This window comes from Panthera uncia, chromosome A2, assembly GCF_023721935.1.
Source record: "Panthera uncia isolate 11264 chromosome A2, Puncia_PCG_1.0, whole genome shotgun sequence".
In the NCBI taxonomy this organism is placed as follows: domain Eukaryota; kingdom Metazoa; phylum Chordata; class Mammalia; order Carnivora; family Felidae; genus Panthera; species Panthera uncia.
Genome location: NC_064816.1, coordinates 129,364,039 through 129,387,468, shown reverse-complemented (window position 1 = coordinate 129,387,468; position 23,430 = coordinate 129,364,039). Strand labels below are relative to the sequence as shown.

General features: G+C 36.9%; 1 protein-coding gene across 2 annotated transcripts in view; it reads right to left on the bottom strand.

The window, feature by feature from the left end:
- The window catches only part of TES (testin LIM domain protein), a 46,297-nt gene that overhangs the window by 5,274 nt on the left and 17,593 nt on the right, over positions 1 to 23,430 (bottom strand). For both annotated transcript variants that reach the window (XM_049642978.1, XM_049642977.1), the window contains 5 exons: positions 16,186 to 16,271; positions 4,751 to 5,003; positions 3,529 to 3,864; positions 2,051 to 2,266; positions 1,474 to 1,632 (listed from right to left, as the gene is read on the bottom strand). In XM_049642978.1, coding sequence (XP_049498935.1) covers positions 1,474 to 1,632; positions 2,051 to 2,266; positions 3,529 to 3,864; positions 4,751 to 5,003; positions 16,186 to 16,271 — 1,050 coding nt within the window. The remainder of the gene's footprint in view (positions 1 to 1,473; positions 1,633 to 2,050; positions 2,267 to 3,528; positions 3,865 to 4,750; positions 5,004 to 16,185; positions 16,272 to 23,430) is intronic.

Genomic DNA, 23,430 nt, shown 5'->3' with positions numbered 1-23,430 from the left:
GGAGGAGACAGATGGGTGGCATTAATTACATACAGATGTGACTCATGGGAACACAAGAGAGGCATTGTGGCCAGAGAAAAGGGGTGGAGCTTGGGGCAAAAAATCAAGAAAGGTGTTCTAAAAAAAGTTAAGCCTACATCAATTCTGGGGGAATATACAAGCATGTCAGGTAAAATAGGGAATAGGAAGGAGGGCGGATCAGACAAAGGAATTAGTGTGAATAGAAGACCAAGAACAGTGTATAAACTAGAAAAGGAGTAACTTTGAGTTAGATAACTAGTAGAAGAGGCTGGGCAGGCAAGAAAGGGCTAGATCGGTTAAGAAAAGGCTTGATGATTACGTTTGCATTTCAGAAAGATTATCTTCCATCATAACAGAAGGTGGCTTTGCACAAGGTGAAGAATCGAAGTGGGAAGACCAAATTTGAGGTCACTACAATAATCCGAATGACAAAAAATAAAGGTCTGATGTTGAGTAGTTGTAACTGTGAGGATCTGAGATTTACTGATAAGGCAGAATTGACAGAAAATGATGGACTATACTCGGGAATGTATAAAGGTTGAAAATTTTGGCACTGGCATCAAAACTAGTTACTTTATTTTCCGTAGTATCACACTCCTGGAATGATATAAATATTTCATTTTATTCTTTTATGCTTTACTTGACAGCTCATGGGAGTATTTAGCTAGTACATATTTTCCTGCTTATAAAGAAGTAAATGTCTATCATTTTAATACTGCTGGATTAAAGGGTTTACCATATATGGTCAATTTTCTTTATATACTCTTTATCTAAATTACTTATCTCTTGGCCATCATGCAATAGCAGCTCTGTGTAAGCAGGGTAGAGCTAAGAAAAAATATGTATTTATTTTTTATGTATTTTTATATTATATTTTATAAATATATTTATATTTTAAGTGTATTTATCATTAAATATTTGAATGTTTGGCTGATGCAAATAAATCTAAACACACAGGTCAAATTTTGTTATAATAAATCAATTCGCAATGAGGGTTTAAGAACTAGGCATTGTACAATCTCTAGGTTAAAAATAAAAAATGAAGCCTTAGTGGGGGGCTTTAGGAACATGAACAGAAATCATAAACACTCAAATACAGCTAAGGAATATGAACAGCCCCTAAAAATATTAATGTAAATGACTCTGATCTATATGATGAGAATCAATCAATCTCATTCCCATTAAAGAACTATTTTTTAGTGGGGATTTGATTACTAAGTAGTGCTTATTACCTACAGAATATACTGTACAGATAGAAATCTTGAGGTAGCTCACAGTGAATGTATGTATTGTTTTTGAATTACCTGAAATTTAACACCCTGTGGTCGGGATTACATGTTTCCTACTTAAGGGTATTACCGTCGGTTTCTCATTTGTGAGAGGGTCAAATAAAGGCATAATGTAAAGTCCTAAAGCAGGTCAAGGCGACCATATGCCTAGAATGCTCCTTACCACAGCATGATTCTTCACATAGCAGGGCTTACACACGGGCTTGTCATTGACCATCACGTATATTTCCCCAGCTAGGATGTTGTCACAGTCAAAGCAGCAGAAGTGTTTCAAATGCCAATTTTGGTTTTCTGCCTGGGTGTACTCATTGCTGAATATTAACTGAAAAGAGGGCAAAAATAAGATGAATCATATATTTTCCTTTTTGGTACAAACGACAAAGCCAGGTTCTTTAGATCAATAAAGGTTTTAGATCCACAGATAATATCAACCTACTTTCCTGGGCTCAAAGTCTAAAAATAACCTAAAGCTTACACTCGGCTTATTATTTAGTTTGGCACAAATCAATCTTTTATGTTTCTAGACGGTCTTTCATTAGTCAACACAATTAACACGGTCACTCAGAATGACTGAAGTTAAAAGATTTTCTTTTCCACTCATCTCCTCTGCATGTAAATAAAGCAACTGATGCTTAGTTAATTCATGTCACCTTTCTGCTAAGGATGGCCTTGTTAGATGGTAAGGGGACTCTATGGAGGTACAAGAAGTAGCCTGCCTGCGGTGGCCGCAGAGAACATACCTCATCACAGCCAGCACATCGTGGTTTCTCACTGTCACAGTAATGTCTGCCACAGTATAGCTTCCCATTCTTCCAGAAATAAATCATGTCGACCAGGAGTTCCTGGCAGGCACTGCAGACGAAACAAGCCGGGTGCCACAGTTTATCGTAGCCGGCTCTTTCAGCGTAGATGGCTGGGTCACCCTCCTTCATACTCAGTTTGCAGCAGTAGCAGGACTGAAAGGGAAGCCATCCAAAACAATCTGGTCATCGTAACCTGGGCATTTCTCATCATCAGTTTACCAGGAATTCGGAGAAAAAATTTACAAGAGAGATGATTTCTACTAACATTAGTAATTTGTCCATGGAGACAACCAGGTGTTCTTACTTCCAGGAAGTGGGCTCCCTTGGCTTCCTCCAGTCTCTTCAAACCTAATTTTTGTGCCCTGCTGGTAACAGAGCACTGTTTCCTGAATTAAAGTCACTTACAGAAAAGGGCTAACAGTAATTTTCACCACAATTTTTAAGGGGTTCTCTCAAAATGATTACCTTAGAGCTTATTATTATCTTTTCTTGCTAAGCCTTATTGGTTGGATCTATGGGAAATATATTACAGTAAGTTTGGCTCTTACTTTTTGTTCATCTGTATCATAATTCTCTTCTACTTTCAAGGCATAAAAAAAAAGACTTCAATTTCTCTAAGAGATTTTTTAAAAATATGATTGACTATATAGTTGACCCTTGGACAACACAGGGGTTAGGGGTGCTGACTCCCCAATGCAGTAAAAAAATCCATGAATAACTTTCTTTTCCACATATAAATTTTGACTTCCTCAAAACTTAACTACTAATAGTCTACTGTTGACTGGAAGCCTTACCAATAACATAAATGGCCCATTAACACATATTTTGTATGTTATATGTATTATATAATGTATTCTTACAATAAACTAAACTAGAAAAAAGAAATTATTAAGAAAATCCTATGGAAGAGAAAATACATTTATAGTAGTATATTGTATTAATTAAAAAAATCTGTGATAAGTGGACATGCACAGTTCAAACCCATTTTTCAGGGTCAACTGTATACTCACATAAATTTAAATCTGAATTTTAGGCATGTTCTCACAAGCAAGACTGAGTTAACCAAAGCATGTATTATTCTTGTTTGTGGGAAGAGATAAACAATTAACACCAAAATTATGTTTAGAAATAGATTCTATATTAGTATGTCATATTCCAGCATGACACCAATGCTAACTACCATGTACACATACAACTCCCAATTATCCTTGGCAACAGATAATCAGAAAACCTCGCTTTAGACAGAGGTTTCCAACATGATGATTTGCTAAAATAAACCTAAACTGAATTTTAATTTATTTCCTTCACCTACCCTTTTGGAAAACAGAGGAATGGCTCCTCAAAAAAATGTTCAAAGAAAGGGAAATAACCAGTAAATACACCAATTGAGCCAATGGTGTGACCTCTCTACTTACATACTGAGTTCTTTTGTGTTCGGCCGATTTGCCCTCCATGGCCCCCACTGCTGCCGTGGTGCTTCTGTCCCCTCCAGGGAGGAGCATTCTGTTGGGGCCTTCCGTGTCCATCTCACGGGGAAGTTTGACATCTCCTACTCCCAGAGCCTCACTCTTATATTTCTTCACAAACTGTTCCATCTCCTTCACCTCTTTGGGAGACAACTCATGGCACTTTGAAGGGTCTTGATCGTGTGCAGGGAGCTGCTTTGCCAGCTGCTTCTTTCGGTACTGTGCCCCCTCTGAGCCTGCCACGGGCTGCTTCTCCTTTGGCAGCATCTGCATGTATTGCCTGGCCTGAGCCACAAGGAGACCAGTGTTAACTGGGAGATGGTCTGGCCATTAGACAAGCAATATTTTATAATACACATCAGAAGCGAGTTATTTAAGAAAGAAAAGTGTTTTATCCATTTGTAACAGTCTTCGTAGTATAAATATGTTGAGATGAAAACACATTCAAAAAAGGTACAGCAAATAGATTTAGTTCAGTAAAAATAAACACATTTTTTCTCCATGATATGAAAGCTTTTTTTCAGCTTATAAAAGATTTTGCTTACTAATGTCTACTTGAGCTAAATATACAAATGTATATTTGCAAGAGAACATCAATTTTTAGAAGGCACGTTTAGATGTTTAGAATGGCCTGTATAGATCAACAGTGTTTTCACCATTATAAAAAATATTATCACAAGGTTCACTTGAATGATTTTAACTAATCTTCTTAAAAGACTTCCAAATGTCATATTTAGTTGTTATTAACAGTAAAGGGAGTTTGACACAAAATTGCCCTTTTTTGGCCTTACATAGTAAAATATACTGCTTAACATTGTTTCATTCTAAAAAAAATGACAGAAAATTCTATTCTTTACATATTCTTCGCTATCTTAAGAGAAATCTTCTCAAGAGTAAGCTAGAAGTTACTAGATTTATACAAAACATCTGTTTTCATCTAATTATTAAGAATGTCAGACCATTCTCTCAAAAAGATTAACATATCTAAGTAGTCAAGAAATTCTATGAAGTATCTAATCTTAGTTTTAAAAAACCAATAGCAGCTGGAAGTTAAAGTAATGAGAACCCCAGAAAAATAATGGACTTGGGGTTGATTAGCTCACTAAAGGATTGCCCTAAATAAGTAGCCTCAGAATTTAACAAAGAGATGGCCCTTCCCCTTATTATTTACCAATGCCTGATTCTGGACAGGAGGAGCCCACTCATAGGTAACTGTATTGATGGAGACGTTCTTCTTGGCAGCAACTGGATTGGTCAGTATCATAACATTGCGTTTATACATGGGAATTCCATCTGTTTTTAGCTTGGCAATCAGGGTGGTATATTTGGTGTCTTCAAAAAGTTTTCCCACTTTTCGATCCTCTTCATTGCTCAAGAGGACGTCATGCTCTTCTTGGCCACACTTGCAGTTACGACATATTTTTCTATAAGTTTGGAGATAAGTAAGCAATAACTAATTATACCTAATCAATAAGTAAATATACTCAAATATTTATAGTTTATAAAATACTTTTATATGCATTCCATATAATGGTACAGAAAGGCAAGCCACTGGGTGGGGATTCTAAGTACCTATCCATAAATTTAAGCAAGGAAACATAAAAATGTACCTTCACTTTATAAAACCTTAAAAAGTTAGGTTTTGATTAAGTGTATGCTCAAGGGGGCATGTCTGAACATTCCTCATTTTCTTAAATAGATAAGTAAATAAAATCACCAAAACACTATCATAGAAAGAGGTTTCATATTTTATTGCATGGTAACATTTATTTCATAGTCATTACCCAAGTTTTTTGTTTTTTTGTTTTTTTTTTAAGTGAGAGGGAGGCTGATATAACTTTTCTGATTAAGGACTATTATCCTAGATTTAGCTTTAGCTTTCCTCATTTCCTTTCCTGTCCCCTTTCTATTTCCTTTCCTCTCCTTTTTCATTTCCTGTTTCCTTTTTCCTTTCTCTTTCTTTCCTTTCCTTTCTTTTACTTCTTCAAACACTCAGTGACCACTTACTATGTGCTTTCTTATGTATAAAAAAAAAGATAAATGAAAGTCTCTGGACTTTTCAAGAAATGAAATGAAAGATACCACTAAATGAAAGACACCACTCCCCCTCCCCAATCTGGTCTAGCAGGTAATCATTCTTTAATGCAACATATATGAGTGTCCGTGTGCTAAACAATGTACTTTATTGATATGCCCTATTACTGCATTTGTGATAGGAAAGAAAAGTACAAGGCGCTTTGAGAGGGTATAATTTTGACTTGGAACTGGTGAGAAAAGGGCTCCATAAAAACAATATTCCATAAGAAAGTAATATATTTAGGTTGAGGTCTGAAGGATGTATAAAACAAGCATGAAATATGTGTGTGTGTGTGTGTGTGTGTGTGTGTGTGTTTGAGATGGGGTAAAGAAAGAAGAAGAAAAGCCTCCAAATATTGAGTAGAAAGAGTATTTGTGGTGGTCCTGAATTAGGAAAGAGCTTGTGCCCTTAGGTCCCATGGTCTGAGAGGGCTGGTATGACTGCAGTGAGGTAAATAAATGGGGAGTGACAAGGTTGGAGAGGTAGGCAGGCATGAAATCATGCAGGGACTTGTAGGATACATTAAAGAATTTGGCTTTCACTATAAGAATAAGCAGGAGGCACTGAAGGCTTTTAGGTAATGGATAACACAATTAGATCTATCATTTTCAAAAACTGTAATACTTATAATATGGAGACTGGATTAGGCGTAGACATAATTGGAAGTAGGGAGACCAATTAACATGTCAGTGGTGCATCCGGTTTGCAATGGCATGGTTCTAAGTAACAGGGACTACTTCACAAGTGGAATTTATATCTTGGATGGTTATTGTTGTAGTCTACATAAGATGTGTTATAGCTTGGACTAGAGTATTTAACAGTGCAGATTAAAAAAAAAAAGTAACAGATTTAAGATCTCCTTGAATGTAAAACTGACTAAACTTTGTGGTTCATTTGGATGTAGTGATGGTAAAGGGAAGGCCCAGTCTGTCAAAAAACGAACCCAGGTTTCCAAGACGAGTAAGCTGGTAGAAGAAATGTAACTTATTAAGACAATAAATGTAAAAGAAGAATAGATCTTAGGTATTAGGGGAAGGTTGATGAAAGTCCTCCAAAATTCAACTACTGAAAAGTTTGAAATGCCTATGAAACAGTATAAAGGTATCAAGTAGATTGTAGGATATAGAGATCTAGTGTTAAAAACTGTAGCCTGGTAGAAAATATAAATTTGGGAGTCAGGGTATGACACATTTGCATATAAGTTGAATAGATCACTTTCATCTCCTGGGCAAGAATAGAGGGAAAAGGTAGAGGACTGGAGGAAGGAAGGAGTCTGGCAAAGAAGCAGAAGCTGGAGAAGGTGACAGAGGAAAACAGTGATGTAGAGAGACTTTGTGGTGTTAAAAACCTAAGCTGGAAGTAAATATAGGGCAAAAAGAATATATAAATCAGAGGGAGGAGGTGAGAGTTTTAAAAGCCATTCGAATATTCTTACATTGTTCAGGAAGATATTGAAGATGTAGATTAACATTAGATGTTGTTAAAGCATGTGTTTTAAACTATCTAGAAAACTAAAGAAGGAAATACTACATATAATTTCAAACATATAGAGAAAATGGAATGACAATATAAAACTCAATTAATTAAACAGAAGGCAGTAAGAGAGGAGGAAAAAAGAAACTTAGGACATTAGGACATTTAGAAAGCACAAATTAAGATGGTTGATATAATCCAAATATACCAAAAGTCACAATAAACAGACTCAGTTCTCCAGTTAAAAGACAAAGGATTTCAGGCTGGATAATACAACAAAATCAAACTATACACAACTCGGAAGAAACACTTAAAATTTAAGGACACAGAAAGGATGAAAGTGTAAAGATGTAAAAAGATACATCAGGCAAATACCAACAAAAAGTAAGCCAAGCACCTATATTAAAATCATGCACTTTGGACTTTAATGCTTTCATTTAATCTGTAGTAAAGAGTGTGCCTACATAGTGACAGAAGTTTAAAACCACCTCTATGATGTAACGATTCTAAAATTAATATAGTCTAATAACCTAAATTCAAATTATATAAGCAAGACACCAAAACTTTAAGAAATAGACAAACTTATTATAGTAATGCTAAAAAATTAGAAATAAAGATTTGAGTAACACAATAAGCCTGATCAAGCAGACACATAAAAAATATCTTATCCAGTGACTGGGGAACACATTCTTTTGGGGAACATTTGAAACACTTCAGAAAACTGAACACATACTGTACCACAGACAAAGTCTCAAATGCCCAGGAAGGGGCGCCTGCATGGCTCAGTCAGTTGAGTTTCTGACGTCAGCTCAGGTCATGATGTCATGGTTCATGAGTTCAAGCCCCATATCAGACTCTGTGCTGACAGCTCAGAGCCTGAAGCCTGCTTCGGATTCTGCGTCTCCCTCTCTCTCTGCCCCTCCCCCACTCACGCTCTGTTTCTCTCTCAAAAATAAATAAACATTTAAAAAATAAAAAAATAAAAAAATAAATGCCCAAGGAATCACCATCAACCATATTATCTGAACAGAATATAATTATGCTAGACATCAACAGCAAAAAAGTAACTAGAAAGTAATTTTGGGGTGCCTGGGTGGCTCAGTTAAGCATCTGACTTCAGCTCAGGACACGATCTTACGGTTTGTGGGTTTGACCCCCACATTAGGCTCTGTGCTGACAGCATGGGGCCTGCTTGGGATTCTCTGTCTCCCTCCCTCTCTGCCCCTCCCCTGATCTCTCTCTCTTTCTCTTTTTGTCTCTCTCTCAAAATAAATAAACTTAAAAAAAAGAAAATACTTTTAAAAGACTCCTAAAAAATTTAATATTGAAACAATCACAATAGAAATGAAAAGAAATAGCATTTTTGGGAAAAAAGAAAACAAAACTATTACTTCTTGAAATGCAGAACACAACTAAAGGGGTGCTTAGGAGAAAAGGGACAGCTAACATGCTCAAGTTAGAAAGAAGAGAGAATAAAATTAATTAACTCAGGAAGTTAAAAAAAAATTAGAAAAAATAAGCCTGAAGTACATGGAAGGAAAATAAAGATAATTGCAGAAACTAATAAAGCAAATGTTTGCTTCTTGTAAGATGCAGGAAAAAAAACATTCAGTACATTTCAACATCCCTTCTGATTATATTTTGTTTATTCATTTTAGCTATAGAAGGAAACTAGACAGGATTTTAGAAAGGGTTTCTGGAAAAAAGCTCAAACTCAGCACACATCATGAGTGCATTCATTTTAGGACGTGAAGCAAGGAAGCAACCTTGCCATCATTTCATTCACAGTCCTGTGGGTACTAATCAGAGAAGTAAGAAAAATCAAACAGAAGTTATAAGGATTCATCAGAAAGGAAAAGTTAAACCGTTGTTAATCACAGATGCAATGATTGATCAAACAAATGTATTAACATCAGTAAGAGTTTAAGAAGCATTCTGGATTTAAAATGAATAAAATTGGATTTCTCTACACCAAAAAAACTAGGAAAAACAACTAATATTTACTAGATTGATCTCTTTACTAGATAACAAATTATTAAATAATTACAGATTTTTGTGTCCTGTTTTCTTAAGGTGAGGTGTCCAAACCAAAAATATCAGGTCTGACATGTGCAGTCCCAGAAAGAGATTGAGACAGAGAGGGACAGAGTCAGAGATATGAAAGCTAGGGGGGCAAACTAATTTCCTTGTGCACAAATTGGTCAGAAATCTTTATTTGGTAAGCATCTGAAGAGTCTGCAGATTCTAGTTCAGCTATAAAAGACTCTTATATCTGGTTATCTCATACTCCCACCCAGTGGAAAGGAGTATATTGTTCTATTACAGTATGTTCTTCATTCTTGTTCATCAGTTAACAAAAATGATATAATTATTTATAAAACCATCACATTACTTTTGGATCAAGTTTAAAATCATACTTTACTGAGGGGAAAATGGCAGGGTGGGAATTTAGTTCCTAATATAGATAAATAGATCCTTATATGGCTGTGAACTATAGCATGCATCCTAATAATTAGTAAAGTGGCTGACTATCGGAGGAAGTAATAATGTTACAAGGATATGTGATGAAAGGTATGGATTTCCTCTGGAAATGTTTATTATCCAGTTCTACTCCAGAACAACATGTACACCAGAAAATAAGGGGAACTAGATTTTAGAATTTGAAAGACAAAAAAGCACCTGAAAAAAAAAGCCTTCTGGTTTTTAATTCACAAGCTATGACAAACTGTAACATGAGTAAATAAATTATATTTACTACGAAAATGTTATACATAAAAAGGTATATTAACCAATGATATAAGAGCCATCTCTATACTTTTTCTTATTACTTATATCAGCTATTTTTGGGAGATTTACATTCTGAGACTATATATATTTTCCCCATCCACCGCTCACCAACCCAAAATACCTTATTAAGCAAGTAAAATCGGTTAAAGCAATATACCAATAGCAGCAGGAAAAAGAAGTTTTCAGCTTTCAAAGTGGGGAAAACCTGATTGATTCATGATAGCTTTTAAAATCACAAGTACATTATAAACCCCATCTGCATCCTTGCCGCAACATGGTGGTCTGTGGTAAAGAGCACTTGGCAGGAATGTGACTCAGCAGGGGTGGGATGGTTTTTCAGTTGGAGTTGTCATCATGACAACAGCTGGAGTGACCACAACTCTTCCAGACCCCTTACCCTGGAGCTCCATTTTTACAACAAAAAGGGATAGCCACAAACCACAATTCAAGAAAGAAACCTATAAAATCTGGGCCAGGTGCCAGGAACTATCCATTACAGAAACGTATGCTATTTAATACTTAAATCTATGCTATTTACTAGTTTAAATTTTTTTTTTAATAATTAATTTTGGGGGTTTTTAGTCTACAGTGTTTTACATTTGAATCACCCATATTTAAATTGGAAAACTTTATTTTTACAAATATCTTTTAGGAACTTTTAAACTCATTAGGAAGACATCCTGTAAGTTAATTGAGAGGAAAATTCTGTTGAGGAATTGGGGGATTTTCTTGGTATCCAAGAAAAAGCATAAGAATGAGTAGGATATTTATCACATAATTAATTTCAACCTGAAATAACGCAGATTCCATCCTTAAGAAAATGAAGAACTTTAAAAAACTGGTTTTATGCGAACTTATAACAAGACAACAATGGCATGGGTGAGCACAGTACTCACGTTGCTGGGGTGTGTACAAACATGTATGGTTTGTTTAGTATCTTTCCTCAGATGCTCCACCAGTAATTTTTGATGATATATGCAGACAGATAGCCTGTTTACTACATTTATTTGATAGCAGTTTTGGGGGAAGTTGTAAGTCAGTTACCATACTTAGCACAGTCACCAAATCTCTAAATCTTCTAAACTGTCCTAGAGCACTTGTCCCCAAATTCTCCATAGGATGTTAATAAAAGTTATGTGGGGGAAGAAAGAAGGGAGGCGAATTCAGAATCAAGTTTATTTAAAATGATCTTTTTTATGACTTTTTAAAAAGATGCAAATGTAGTCTGAGAGAGTGAGAAGGGGAGGAGGATTATTTGTATGAAAAAGTTCTTTGTAAAAAAAAAGTTGAGCGTGTTAAGACATACACATGCAAAGGTTAATATGAATGACAAATCAGGACTGTAAACTCAAATTTTTACATTACAACTTCAGATTTCTTGAGCTAAATCCAGGAGAGGGAATGCCAAACTGTACCAAAGGTACTGCCTCAGAAAAATACATAGATTTACAGTTTCACGCTGAAAGCAGGCAAGAAACTATCCTCCATCCCCAACCCCAAAGAGAAATTATTTTTGTATCACTATTTGTAAAATATATATATATTTTTTTGTTTTTACAAGGCAAGTAGTAGCAACTGGAGTGCTCTGACATGCTGCCAGCACTCACAATGATTTAAAGGTATGGTCATGGCACTACTACAAACCATATTTTAAAAGGGCTGGAAGCTGCCCGTTTATAAGAGGGATATACTTATATGGACTTAAGCATGGGCCTCTTGTTACAGAATTCAACACAAGGATTAATCCATTTATGGTGTGGAATTTTTAGTTTTCAGCCAGCCCTAAGCCAATCGGAAATTCTCTGAACAGATGTATGCGATATTCAAGTAACATTTTTCTTTTAAGATGCTACTGTTTTATTAGATGGATTTATGGAAGATAAGACAAAAGAATAATTTTATTGCTTATGTAATAAATGATCTATTATTCCAAATAATATTACTATACTTTCATATGAAATAATTGATTATAAACTTGAAATCTTGGGTTTGCATCTTAACATTTCATAAATATTTGTTAGCTCTAAATATTACTTTTACTTGACAGTGTGTCCAGAAGATAGTATAGCTCTTATTTGGTAAGTATCAGGCATCCTCAACCTTTTATTTTCCCCTAGTTTTGTAATTATTGATGGAGTGAAGAAAGAGAGTGCTCACAGATAAAGCATCATTGTCCAAAAAAGACATATATGTCACAAAAGCACCACACTGTAGAGAAGAGAGCCTGGTGCAGTCCAAAGTTCACTGGTCATGAGCGTGTAAACATGGGTTCTAGTTTCTGTTCTGCTGTCTAGAGAGATGGTGAGGAGGAAGGTTTTGGCAAGCTTTGAGTCCAAATTCTAGCTCTGCCACCTATAAGCCTTGCCTTTGGTAAGTCATTTAACTTCCCTAAGTGTTTGATTTCTCATATATAAAATGGGAATACTATCACTTATCCCAAAGGATAGTATGAAGATTAGTAACAACCAAGTACGTAAAGTGCTATGATAAGCAGAAGTTTAAGACAGCCCCTATGACCTGCATTCTCTGGTGTTAATCTCATGATTATGTTACTATGGTATGGCAAAGAGAAATTATCTAGGTGTGCCAAATCTCATCACATGAGCCCTTAAAAAACGTAAGTTTTCTCTGGCTGGGAGCAGAAGAGGAAGTCGGAGAGATTTAAGGCACAGAAAGGATTCCAAGCACGTTATTGACTTTGAAGACAGAGATGGCCATGTGCCAAGGAATGTGAGTGGCTTCTAGAAGCTGGGAACAGCCCCTGACTGACAGCCAGCAAATAAACAGGGACCTCATGCCTACAACCACAGGAAATGAAGGAAATGAATTCTACCAACATTACAAATGAGTCTGGAAGCAGATTCTTCTCCCAATTTCCAGATTAGACCTCAATCTGGCCAAAACCTTGATTTCAGCCTTTTGAAATCCTAAGCAGAGCATCCAGTTAAGCCTGCCTTGACTTCTGACCTAACGCATAAATGGATGTTTAGTCAATTAACAGGTGTTGTTTTAACCTGCTAATTTGGAGTAATATGTTGTGCAGCATAGAAAACCATTACAAGTGCTTATTAGCATGTGACACATAGGAAATTTTTATAAATTATATTTCTTATTAATAATTAATAGGCTCAAATAAGTCATTTTAACTTCCTTGGGTTTTAGGTCATTGATCTATAAAATGAGGTTTGGCTAACTGAGTTCCAAGTTTTACTCTAAACTTCCATAAGTTTAAAAATTTATTTTTAGTTTTTTATAACTGTTGTGACACACCTTGACAGGCAGCCATGCCTACTGAATCTCTTCCATTCACTCTCTACATTCATTCCGCACCCTTCTGCATGGTACCCTGGGCCATGCTATAGGAGGCTGACCCCTAAGGACTGCAGCAGTGGGCTACCTTGTCCCCAGCAATGGAAGATGCCAACAGGAAATCTGAATGATGAAGACAGTAAGGTCTTGTTTATTTGCTGGCTCCTACAAATATATAAGGTGCCAAGGCCAAAAATGACCCTTTACTTGGGGGTATGCAGAAGTAGGAAGAGGGTGGTAAGGACTGAATTGTGTCCCCCCAAATTCATATGTTGTAGCTCTAACCCTCCATGTGACTGTATTTGTAGATAGAGCTTTTAGAAGATAAAGTTAAATGAGGTCATAAGAGTCGGGTCCTAATCTGATAGGACTGGTGGCCTTCAAGAAGAAGAGAGAAGATATCTTTCTCTCTCCATATGCATGCACAGAGAAAAGGACATGTGAGGACACAGAGAGAAGCTGGCCATCTGCAAACCAGGAAGAGGTTTCTTACCAGAACCCAACCATGCCGATACTGAACTTCTTGAACTTCTGGTCTCCAGAACTAGAAGATAATAAATATCTGTTGTTTAAGCCACCCAGTCTATGGTATTTTGCTATGGAAACCTGAGCTAATACAGGGATCAAGGAAGAGTTCTCAGAGGTAATGCTTGACAGAGACTTGAAGAATAGGAAGGACTTTTGTTTCATCATAGTGAAATGTAGGGTTTTTCTAGCCGACGGAAACATACCAAAAAACACACAAATTCCAGGGAGCAGCATATATCTCAGCAGTTAAAACAGAGGCTACTTGGAAGAGAAGTGGGAGAGGAGACTGGACAAGCAAGCAGGAGTAGAAAGCAGTGAGGGTTCTTAAGCTATTGGGAAGTACACAACAGTATCCATTTTCAAGACCATTCTTGTGGCTGAATAGAAGTCAGGCTGGTAAAATGTGGAGAATAATTTAGCTCTGATTTTCACAATGTGCCCCATGAAGCCCTTAGAGTCCTAGAAGTCAAGGGTTACCATGAAGATAGAGGAGGAAGCTAAGTGGACAGGATCCTGGGACTCCATGTCCACTGCAGTCACAGCAGTCTGTGGCCTTGGACCAGACCTGGGATCTTCATTACACTCAAGACAACCAGACTTTTACTTCAAAGACTATACTGAAAATGGCTATCTGGAGGTCAAAAGCACCTGCCCTCCAGCCTTCCAGCTGTGGTGAAAAATTCAGAGAATTACCAAGAATTCTGAGGGAGAGATGTGTCCAGATTCATGCCAGGAAGAAGACGGATTTACTAAGTAATATCACCTGGATGAAGCATATAAACTCAAGCTAGGTTGGAGGCTGTGGCAAAACCATAGTCTTTTATGGCTCTTAACAGATTCTCAGAGTCTATCAAGGTAAGTAAATGAAAAAAATTAAAATTAAAAAGTGATTTTCATGCCACAGAAATCTGCTCTTCTCTGACATTTTTTTAAATCTGAAAATCTCAGATTATAGTGATCTGTAATAAAAAAATAATATAGCGCAAACAATAATTACTCTAAACCAACCTTCTGCTTTAGAGAAAAGATGCTATCACTTAGGAATGAGCTTTAAAAATCTCATTAGCAGTTTTTGGCAACTGTATGGTCAAACTAAAAAGGTTTTTAAAGATTTTTTAAGATTTTTAAAGATTGTACAGTTAGAACCATGCCCAGCAGAGGGCACTGCAACTCTCTCCACAGCCCACTGCGAGCACCACTGAATGGTGTGCACATCAGGAGCTGAAATATTCTAGTCCGTGAAAACCATTTTGTGTCTAGTGACTTAACGTTTCAAAACCACAACAGACATGTTGCCTAACTTCTATGTCCCTTAAAAAGGTGGCACAGGGAAGAGCCATGAAAGTCTTGTAATTAAAAAACTCCCTGAAAAATTTGAGCTCCCTACAAATAAAGAACTGTACCATCATTTCTGCACGGGCTGAGGTTTCCACTACCTCCATTATTTGAAACAACTGCCGTTGTTTCCTAAAACTTGCTAAATAAAGTAGCTTTTAAAAGAACCTAATATCTCAAATTTTAATTGTTTATATTCTCCTATAACTTACATTGTACACAATCCCAATAGCTGATGAAATTTTTTATTCTAGGGAGTTTTCCATGGAAATATGCAGCACAGAAATTGTTCTCGAGTAAGATTTATTCTAACCAGGCATCTGACATCCTAATAATGTATAGTTGATCACTTTAACGTTTTTCTTCTAACAATGATGTGCTGATTCTAATTTGAACAGACTTAGATCAACTACCATTATAGTCTTGACAGCCATTGATGAACAAAATTTACATTCTTCATAAGAACAGGTTTAAAATACCAATTTTTAGGTTTATATAACATACACTATTACTTTAAAATATGTAAATAAGATCTACACAAAATTCACATTTTGATCCACCAACATTTGTCCTCCATATATTTGAACTTGATACAAGCCAATGATGGCAATGAATTATTTTTTTAATTCAAGTGTTAAAGCTAAAAATTTCGAAGAGTCCTTAGATACCAGTCTATGTCCTGACAACCAGCACATGAGTGCTTAATCATATCTATTGTTTATTGCAAATATATAGGTAAAATGTGCAAAGTTATCAATTTTTAAGAAAAGAATTATAATTAATAAACAGTCCTAGAAGATTACCATAAACTTATCTGCCACTCAGGAAAGAGACATAAATTCAGTATTCTAGACTCATAGGAAATCTGAAGGACAGCAAATAAACAATTTCAAATATAGTTACAATGGTCCAATTAGCTCAGTCACACTTAATGGTAGGAAAACAGAATAGCTTTAGCCTTTATTTTTTAGAAAAGAATATGACAGATCTACAACTTAACAACCATGCTAGAGAATTTATAAGAGATCTCCACTGTCTGAGGAAGCAGTGCCAAAGAGCAGAAATTACTAATGTGGCTGTCATTTTCAAAACATTACCTCCAGAAGTGTAGTTCGAATCCTTCACATTTTTCTTTGCATTTTAAACAGGGAGCTCCAAATCCTTGCTCATGACCTAAGCCCATCTGTTAAGTAGAAAACAATGTGTGTTATAACATTTTTTAAAAATTTGAAAAATTCAATAAACTGTCCTTCTAAGTCTACTAACCACTCCTGTTTTTTTTTAATTAAAAATTTTTAAGATTTCTTAAAATTTAAATCCAAGTTAGCTAACACATAGCATAATAATGACTTCAGGAATAGAATTTACTGATTCATCACTTACATATAACACCCGGTGCTCACCCCAACAAGTGTCCTCCTTAATGCCCATTACCCATTTAGCCCATTTCCTCCACCCAATACTGCTCCAGCAACCCTCAGTTTGTTCTCTGCATTTAAGAGTCTCTTATGGTTTGTCTCCCTCTCTGTATTTATCTTAATTTTGCTTCTCTTCCCCTACGTTTATCTGTTTTGATTCTTAAATTCCACATATGACCAGTCCTGTTGATAGAAGTTTCAAACAAATCTTTTATGAGTATCACATTGTTTGGTCAATGAGGACACTTAGGTATGGATATGGGGACTCCAAATACCTACCCAACATACCTTGTATTCTTACTGATTTTTTTCATGAAAGGAAAAGCATCAGAATACAACTGTTTAGAGGACTACAAATACTGCAAGTTGCAAAAAGTCATGAATTTATTTCTTTGGTCACTAAATGCCCTGTATGCAATAGGAACAGGGAGTTGAAGAGCCAGAGCTTGGGAAGCAAGCCTGTCCCCAAATGACATATTTTTTTTAGCAAACAAGGAATATAAAAAAGACTTTAGGAATTATGATTCAAATAATTTTATTTCATTTATTATTTATTATTCATTTATTTTATTAACATATGGTCTATTTTGTTCATTATTTCTATATTTAGTATATTCAAAATGTTATTATTTATAAGTATAATAGCAATAACATATGTTGAATGCAAGGAATAGAGGTAAGCACTTATCAAAACCTTATAAAATCTCATAAGCAATATTATTCTCTATTTTAGAGATGACAACTGAAATTCAGGAAGGTTACAGAACTTGCTTAAGACCAACATGTAAATAAATGGTAGAGAAGTGATCTGAGTCCAGGTCTTTCTGACACCAAAGCCTGTGCTTTTATGCCTGGGGTGGGAATAGAGGGGGTGTACTACTGCCCTAATTATAACAATCTATTTTTTAATCACAATAAACAACAATCCTTGGGAACTTACTGAGACATGACTTAATAAACAAAAGAGGAAAGAGTGCAGATGAGGGAAGGACCCAAGAAGGCAATGTAAGCTCTTTTACCCAACTATTGATATTAAAGATCAGCCCACTTTATATCATCCCATCGGCAAATCACCAGCGACCAGGCTACTCTGTTTTAAATATCACATCAGTGACTCCCGACAAATTCCTTAGCAGCTAGTGCCTGGGGTAAGAGTTCAAGCTGGACAAACAATAGATTTTCTACCATGGCACCCTTTTGTAACTTTGCCAAGTTGTGTTTTTGCTACGTAATCTAAACCACACTGTAATTTGTTCCTTGAAAGCTCAGTCTGACCATGCCCTGAAGTTTAGATGAAGCCCTTCCTTTTTTTCTCTGAAGAAAATGACCACATCCTCTTACCGTAACGAAGATCTACCCAGCTGCTGAGGGGAACCCACATTACTTTTAAGTCAGACCATCTCAAACTGTCCAGTATTAACTAAATTTCATCACCTTTGCCATGCCCCATTACCAATTTTCAAAAGATGTTGAAATTATATACTTTAATACTAGATGGCACTTTATTATTATTATTATTTTAAGGAATTAAATTGTTTCCTTGTCGCTAGTGATCACAGCTCATACTATGGAAGTAAAATGGGTTAAGCAAAAGAGAGAGAGGAACGGATTATTTGAATTTTCTGGTCTTTTGTAAGGAATGTAATTAAAGAATTTTCTCCATTACGATATCCAGACTAAAATGAACAGCAAATCTAAAAAAGTGTATTCTTTTTCAAGCTCTTTCAAGTTTTCCATTACAGGAGAGTTAAGAATCCTGAATCCACCTGGTGTATGGATTTCCTTCATACGGTGTTCCATTCATCTCCTGCCAAACTCTGCTCCCACATGAAAATTAAGATGACGTTATTAAGACTTAATCACATAGCTTAGCTCAAATCAGCTGCTTCTAAACTCTCCTGTGCATCATTTACAGTAAGAAATACATTTATCTCATGACAGATATATGCACACACATATGGAATTAAATTAATAATGAACAAATTCTTACCTGCCTTCAAATCTGAATCACCTGGTCTGAGCAACACTGGCCTTAATAAAATACAGCAAGCACAGTGGAAAAATACCATCTCATTCTCGAATTCTGAATGAATTTTGGAAGCTTAGCTAATATAACCAGAACCCTACTTGGTCAGCAGAGATATGACAGTAAGGCCCAGCGTAGTTCATTGCCAACATAAAGTCAGCATTGGAAAGGGCCAAATTGTTTCCTTCCTACCTGCTTTTTATTCCTCTTAAAATAGTTATCAGTTTATCTATTAGGATTATTAGAACTGGTGATGTTTCATGAACATGTCTTTTAAAGTGGCCCACATGCTCTTACTGCTGGACAGGCCCGGGCATCCCCCCTGGTGTAAGAGGCCGGGAAAGGAAAATCAAGAGAGCAGTTCTGCCCTGGCTGTGCAGCTAGTCAACAGCACGCTGATCTCACACCCCATGTGTGGCAGGCCCTCCACTCAGTGCCTTGGTGGAACTTCCCTGCGGCTTCCAAAGATTTCCTGGCCCATCTCTGTTTAAAGGGAAAGGGCTACAAATGCAGGTGCCTGAGCGCTCTAGATCGGGAAGATATGAATCTGTCAGGAAGGTTAGGAAGGCTGTTTTGAACAAATATTGCTTGAACTGCGCTGAAAGGATGAGCGGCTCCTAACTCAGTGGGGAGGGGGAGGGGGAGGGGGAGGAAGCACATTCAAGGTGAGGGGACAGTTATGCGAAGGTCTGTGGCAGAAGCGGGAATTGTTAGAGCAGGGACACCTCAGAGCACTCAAAAGTCTCAATAGGACCAGACTTGCCACAGGCAGAGTGGGGTTTTGTTTTCACCTCATCTTTTCCTTTTCCCAAGGAAAAAATAATCTTCCAAGGATGAGACTGGTAAGGAAGAAGCACTAGAGAAAGGCACTGGGTGGGGAGTTGGGGAGCAAGAGCACCCACCCCTCAAGCTCTGCTGGCCAAGCCACAGAGGGGACCCCTCAGGGAGATTAGAACACCTGACTCTGAAAGAAGAAGTAATCTGAGAAAATGGCTCTGCAGCCTGCCGGGAGAACTCAGAAAGCACTGCTCCCGTGTTCTTCCACCCACTCTGGCTTGCCTGGAAGGCCAGCTATGTCTCCATACAGGTTCCTCCTACCACGGTTTATGACCACCTGAAGAAAGTTTCCCTCCCACCTCTCCACACACACACACACTTTCATCTTCCCCAAACACTCAGACGCAAGTTGTGAGGGGACTCTGAAAGTATCATAGAGAGGGAACAGGAGCATGAAGGAGAGTGGAATGAGATCATGGCAGTATGATACACTCTCCTGCCACAATTCAATGAAAGCAGTTCTACTTAAAAATAAACCCACAATAAAAAAGACACCTAGTTTTTAAAACCATTGTCCGCAGCTATCATGATTAGTAAGTTTCACACTGGGAATGAACTTGTTTTCCTAGAGGAATTTCATTAAAAGAAATTATTTTTATAGCTATAAATATATAGGTATAAAAAAACCTGCTTGATTCCCAGCAATGAAGATCTCTAACCCATGCCACTTACTGGGTGAGAACTTCTTCCACATTCTTACCCTCTTTATAAACCTCTGTTAGGAGAAAAAAGCATAGTGCCACTAATAACAAAGAAATGTGGTTCACACTCTAGTGTGTGCCTAGTTCCACATCTAGAATGCAATGTGTTCTCTAATCCTGTTAAATCCAATTTATATGATAAAATTGTACCAGAGCAGACATATTTCTACTGGTATGAGGCAAATTTCTTCCGTTTCTGTTTCTGCCACAACTTAGGCATCTAGGCATCTGTTATCCTTCCCTTCCCAAGTCAAACATATCACGTGAAGGCAAGTGTACAAATTCCACTCTATAGTAAAATGAGTTTCAGAGCCAGAGCTGCCTCGAGCAGTTTCTCTCCTATTCCAGACCTTTTTGGTCAGAGGTCACAGAAGCTGAGATTCCCTGGCTCTTCCAGTGCAAGAGTATGGAACTCTATTTACCCTAAGGGCTCAGCCAATTTCTCTCCCTCCTTCACTTCTGTATTGAGGATTCCCTGAAGTGCAGGACCCAGGACTCTTCTGCCTAGACTTCTTCCCTCCCCTTTATTCTTAGCACAGGCTGAACCCTCTGGTTAGCATCCTTCTTTCCTCAAGAGCCTTGGTGGTTACTCTCAGGCATCCAGATCTTATAGGTTGTTCTCTGCCCAGGTGTCCGCGCTTGAGAATTCTTGGTGAGGGGTAAGAACAGACAAGGTGTTACTTGATGACACCCAGAGTGTGTGCAGGGGAGTGAGGGCCCAGAAAGTGCTGGCAACCTGGCTGTTGAGAAAGTGAAGTCCAGATCCCTGGACTAATATAAACACCAAGATATGTGTGCTCATAGGTAGTATGTTGTGAGAATTAGTCATCCCAGGTATTAAGGAAATGATCAAGAACGACTTGGCTAAACAGAGAACTGTGAAAATGTAGAAAGAGCACTCAAGGGAGTTGGAAAACTGTGGTCTGGTCCCCAGGTGTTACTACTAGGCCTAGGGATTTCAGAAGTCATTTTCTTCTCTGGATTTCCTCATGTGGATAATGAAATGAAGGGATTGAGTTAGATTAACTCTAACAAACGTTTTAATTCTAAAATTATGACTGTAAATCATGTTTCAGATTAACTTTACCTGAGTTGGTTATTCGGCATAGTCATCTGCTCAACATCTAAACACTAAATAGACAGTAGTCATTTGAGAAAGCTAATAGATCATTGCCTCTTATTGGTCAGAATCCTTTGGAATTCAGTGTGGAGGAGTTGTTTATATAGGAAACAAAAAAATTAAGTTCTGAGAGCTGAGATACAGTTCTGTTACATGTAATCATTTTAGTAGCAAATGTGATATGGTATTCCCTGCAGAATCAACACTTGGTGCCTAAAAACACATGTTTTTCATAAGCACACAGGTCCCAGAGCTCTCTACTTACTTCATATAATTTTAGTAACACATTCTGGCCAGCGTCAATACAAGGATATGACAGATTAATTTTTCTTCTTCAGTGTCCAAAAAAACAGATCCTTTGGATTGACTATATTTGGAAAAGCTATGGTCAGGCTTTAGGAATACCTACCAAAGTCAACTGAAAAAATAAAAATGACTATAGTATTTATCCTGAAATGCTAGTCCTAGACAAGTAAGATTTTTAAAATATCCTTAACTATAGGCTCCAGAACTTACATTACCATGATCTGTGCCTCCAAACACCCCTTGTCCCCTGCTTAGTATTCTAGGATAAGAAATGAGATCAATTTCTCTGTATTCATAATTTCAGGTAACCAGATAGGTTGGCAACATTTCAAGTGACCCTTCTGACCCAGGAAAGGCTATTGCATGTCAGATACTTTAAAGAAAAAGGAAAGAAGGTTACGGAACATCTGGTATTTCAAACATGGTCTGAGTTGATTTGGAGATAATTTGAATCTGGAAGATATTATGCAGCATTCAGGGTGAGATCATCTGATTCATGCTGTTTTCATAACCAAATTTCCCTCCGGAGCAAAGAATCATATGTGGTTACTAAACAAGCAAGTGTTACTAAGACTTCTTTAATCATTTTGGAATGAAGCAGACCAAGGTAGATTATATGAAATATACATAAATTCTCTCTCTCTGTACATGTACATGCCTATTTACCTACTTATCACATATGATATATATACATATATTCATATTATATTCTTAAAGAGCATTTTAGATCTTGTTTATATAAATGAATATTCTGAACAAAGGAACTACATTTCCAAAAAATGATCTCTCTCAGCACATAGCTCTTTTAGAAAACTGATCTGTGATCTGTGAAGTTCTCCCCACCTGAATCAATTCATTTTGATTAATTTGTGACACAAAAACTTAAAATGTTTTCCATTTTTTGTTCTTTGGCTGCTTTCCAAGCTCTGTCAACAATGGCAATACCCACCTCCACCCCCAGAAAAAGGCTAGGTTACACAGAAACCCAGACTTAAATATAAAAATAGAGGTATCCTTCAGCTTTTATAGTTTGGCAAATTTCTTAGATGAGAATACAAAGAGATAATTTATTATGATTAAGAGCTACTATTAACCATTTCTAATAAAATTGCTCTATCTTTTTCTTTGCTTATAAGAACAAAAACTGTGCATCTCTCACTAAAGTTTGAAATACATAAGAGGAAGAATGAAGAAAGAGACATCACCACTCACCTAGTCACACAAACTGGGGCCCAGAGTCCTCCTTATCTCTGTCTAGCCATGTTTACTATGCTCCAAGTCTCACTGGTCTGTCCTCTAAGAACTACATGCTTTGTTTCCTCACCTCCACTCCACTGCTCAATGTTCAAACTTCTATCAGGTCAGCCTGGGACCACACTTTCCTAGCTGACCACTCCATTTGAAAGCATCCTATTGCCACTCTCAAAATTATTTTAATAAAACCTAAAGATGATCACCACATTCCACTTGTTAGATGAGTTCAATGAATTCAATGAGTTCAATGAATTCGACATGCCTTAGCATTGCAGAGAAGTTGGTTTTCAACCCACACCTCCCTTGCAAACCTCTGCTTCCAGAAAAGCTTTTCCCTTTGCTGGATCTCATTCCCTTTCCCCTCCATCTGGCAAAATCCTACTTTCTATAGACCTAATCCAAACATCAGTTACTGCGTGATCCCCTTGTTGGACTATTCTCAGCCAAGTTCTAAATTCCTATCAGTCTATTATTTAGTCCCTTTCCACTATGCTATGACTATTTACACATCAGTTTACCCCATTAGACTACAAGTTTCTTGCTCATATTTGAACTCCTGATGCTTGTCATAGAGGCTGAGCTTGACAGAAATGCCAGAAAGTTTTATTTATTTATTTATTTATTTATTTATTTATTTAATACTGGTCTTAATTATCTAATGACCTTTTAACATGATACTT